The 2,751-nt window shown below is 43.4% G+C and overlaps 1 protein-coding gene across 1 annotated transcript in view; it reads right to left on the bottom strand.

Annotated features, from left to right (window-relative positions):
* Nucleotides 1-1,630: 1,630 nt before the first annotated feature.
* The window catches only part of LOC137624634 (uncharacterized), a 3,910-nt gene continuing 2,789 nt past the window's right edge, over nucleotides 1,631-2,751 (bottom strand). Inside the window, exon 3 of the mRNA XM_068355593.1 lies at nucleotides 1,631-2,751. This exon is cut by the window's right edge and continues 591 nt beyond it. Coding sequence (XP_068211694.1) covers nucleotides 1,631-2,751 — 1,121 coding nt within the window.

The following is a 2,751-nucleotide window of genomic DNA, read 5'->3' as shown; positions in this document are numbered from 1 at the left end:
ATGTGCGAGCAAGAACGTCACAAAAACAAAATCTAGCAGGATATAAACAAGTTTGTCTATGTCAGTGTAGGGATAATACAGGCGAGGTAAGTGCAACTAAGCTTTGTTAAACAATACTCGAGTTTATATACAGCGATGTGCGAGCAAGAACGTCACAAAAACAAAATCTAGCAGGATATAAACAAGTTGGTCTATATCAGTGTAGGGAAGAGTGAGTGATAAGATAAGGAAATCAAAACCGTTACATTGTACAAGCGTGTATGAAACACGTGCGGTACATTGAAAAGGATGCCAGTTACATGAATTAATTAGACAGAGAAAGAATCGTGTTAATATAAGAGATATTAAACTCAAGAATGCCGAATTCCTCGTTACCAACGATATGATAATATTAGAAGCCTGGGAAAGTTGTTAGTACCTGTTTTAAATGAACTAAATGTCAGAACTGTTACAGTTCAGTTATTATAAATAACGGTTCACTTAAATTCATTGAAGAAAAAAAATAAGTAATTGGAAAGCTGGATGCTGAGTTTCCCCAATAACCAATAATTATGAAATGAGAAAATTCGTCCGGACTAAAAATAAAATATTTTTATTCAAAGTTTGCTTGTAAATGTTTGAGTTTGAATATTTTAGTATTCAATTGTTTTGTTGCAATGGAGGATGTATATATGGTAATTGTGTATGTATAATATGTAAAAGAGAGAGAGAGAGAGAGAGAGAGAGAGAGAGAGAGAGAGAGAGAGAGAGAGAGAGTTGCAGGGGGTGTATGACATTTATATGTGTAAAAAGAGAGAGAGAAAGAGAGAATGTTGGAGTGTATGCCATTTGTGTGTATGTGTGTGTGAGAGAGAGAGAGAGAGAGAGAGAGAGAGAGAGAGAGAGAGAGAGAGAGAGAGAGAGAGAGAGAGAGAGAGAGAGAGAAAGAGAGAGAGAATGAAGTGTATGGCATTTGTGTGTGTGTGAGAGAGAGAGAGAGAGAGAGAGAGAGAGAGAGAGAGAGAGAGAGAGAGAGAGAGAGAGAGAGAAATGCTGGAGTGTATAGCATTTATGTGTGTGTGTGTGTGTTAGAGAGAGAGAGAGAGAGAGAGAGAGAGAGAGAGAGAGAGAGAGAGAGAGAGAGAGAGAATAGCTGGAAAGATTCAATGGAAACCCGGAGAAAATGGTAAAGAAGACAGATGATTTCCCGAGGATATCTCTCGGACCATTACGAATGGGAAGTCTTTTCCTTTCCAAGTCCTCCCTGAAAGAAGAAGTAAATACACCCATTCATCGCGGGCACAATGGCAAGAATGGCAAGTCAAGTCTGAAATATCGTAGCCCGGCGCTAAAAATACCAATAAAACAGAAATTGGCACTTCGCTGACGTCTGGAACGAACCGGAGAGGCGACAAAAGACATTCGGAGAAGACTCGTGGACATTTCGTTAATGGATGCTCGATTTTCCCAGTTCGTTTGTAATGACAGGAGGGGTTCAATAAGTCATGCCAGTAAGGTACATTTCGGTACGTGAGTGGTTATGATTGAGAAGATTGGCTGATGGGGCGAGACTGGTATGATTGATTGGCTGATGGAGCGAGACTGGTATGATTGATTGGCTGATGGGGCGAGGCTGGTATGATTGAGAAGATTAGCTGATGGGGCGAGACTGGTATGATTGAGAAGATTGGCTGATGTGGCGAGACTGGTATGATTGAGAAGATTGGCTGATGGGGCGAGCCTGGTATGATTGAGAATATTGGCTGATGGGGCGAGACTGGTATGATTGAGAAGATTGACTGATGGGGCGAGACTGGTATGATTGAGAAGATTGACTGATGGGGCGAGACTGGTATGATTGAGAAGATTGACTGATGGAGCGAGACTGGTATGATTGATTGGCTGATGGGGCGAGACTGGTATGATTGAGAAGATCGGCTGATGGGGTGAGACTGGTATGATTGAGAAGATTGGCTGATGCGGCGAGACTGGTATGATTGAGAAGATTGGCTGATGGGGTGAGACTGGTATGATTGAGAAGATTGGCTGATGCGGCGAGACTGGTATGATTGAGAAGATTGGCTGATGGGGTGAGACTTGTATGATTGAGAAGATTGGCTGATGCGGCGAGACTGGTATGATTGAGAAGATTGACTGATGGGGCGAGACTGGTATGATTGAGAAGATTGACTGATGGGGCGAGACTGGTATGATTGAGAAGATTGGCTGATGGAGCGAGACTGGTATGATTGATTGGCTGATGGGGCGAGACTGGTATGATTGAGAAGATTGGCTGATGGGGTGAGACTGGTATGATTGAGAAGATTGGCTGATGGGGCGAGACTGGTATGATTGAGAAGATTGACTGATGGGGCGAGACTGGTATGATTGAGAAGATTGACTGATGGGGCGAGACTGGTATGATTGAGAAGATTGGCTGATGGAGCGAGACTGGTATGATTGATTGGCTGATGGGGCGAGACTGGTATGATTGAGAAGATTGGCTGATGGGGTGAGACTGGTATGATTGAGAAGATTGACTGATGGGGCGAGACTGGTATGATTGAGAAGATTGGCTGATGGAGCGAGACTGGTATGATTGATTGGCTGATGGGGCGAGACTGGTATGATTGAGAAGATTGGCTGATGGGGTGAGACTGGTATGATTGAGAAGATTGGCTGATGGGGTGAGACTGGTATGATTGAGAAGATTGGCTGATGGGGTGAGACTGGTATGATTGAGAAGATTGGCTGATGGGGCGAGACTGGTAT

This window comes from Palaemon carinicauda, chromosome 31 (genome assembly GCF_036898095.1).
Source record: "Palaemon carinicauda isolate YSFRI2023 chromosome 31, ASM3689809v2, whole genome shotgun sequence".
In the NCBI taxonomy this organism is placed as follows: domain Eukaryota; kingdom Metazoa; phylum Arthropoda; class Malacostraca; order Decapoda; family Palaemonidae; genus Palaemon; species Palaemon carinicauda.
Note: the sequence above shows the minus strand (reverse complement) of the source record. Positions and strands in the feature narration are given on the sequence as shown.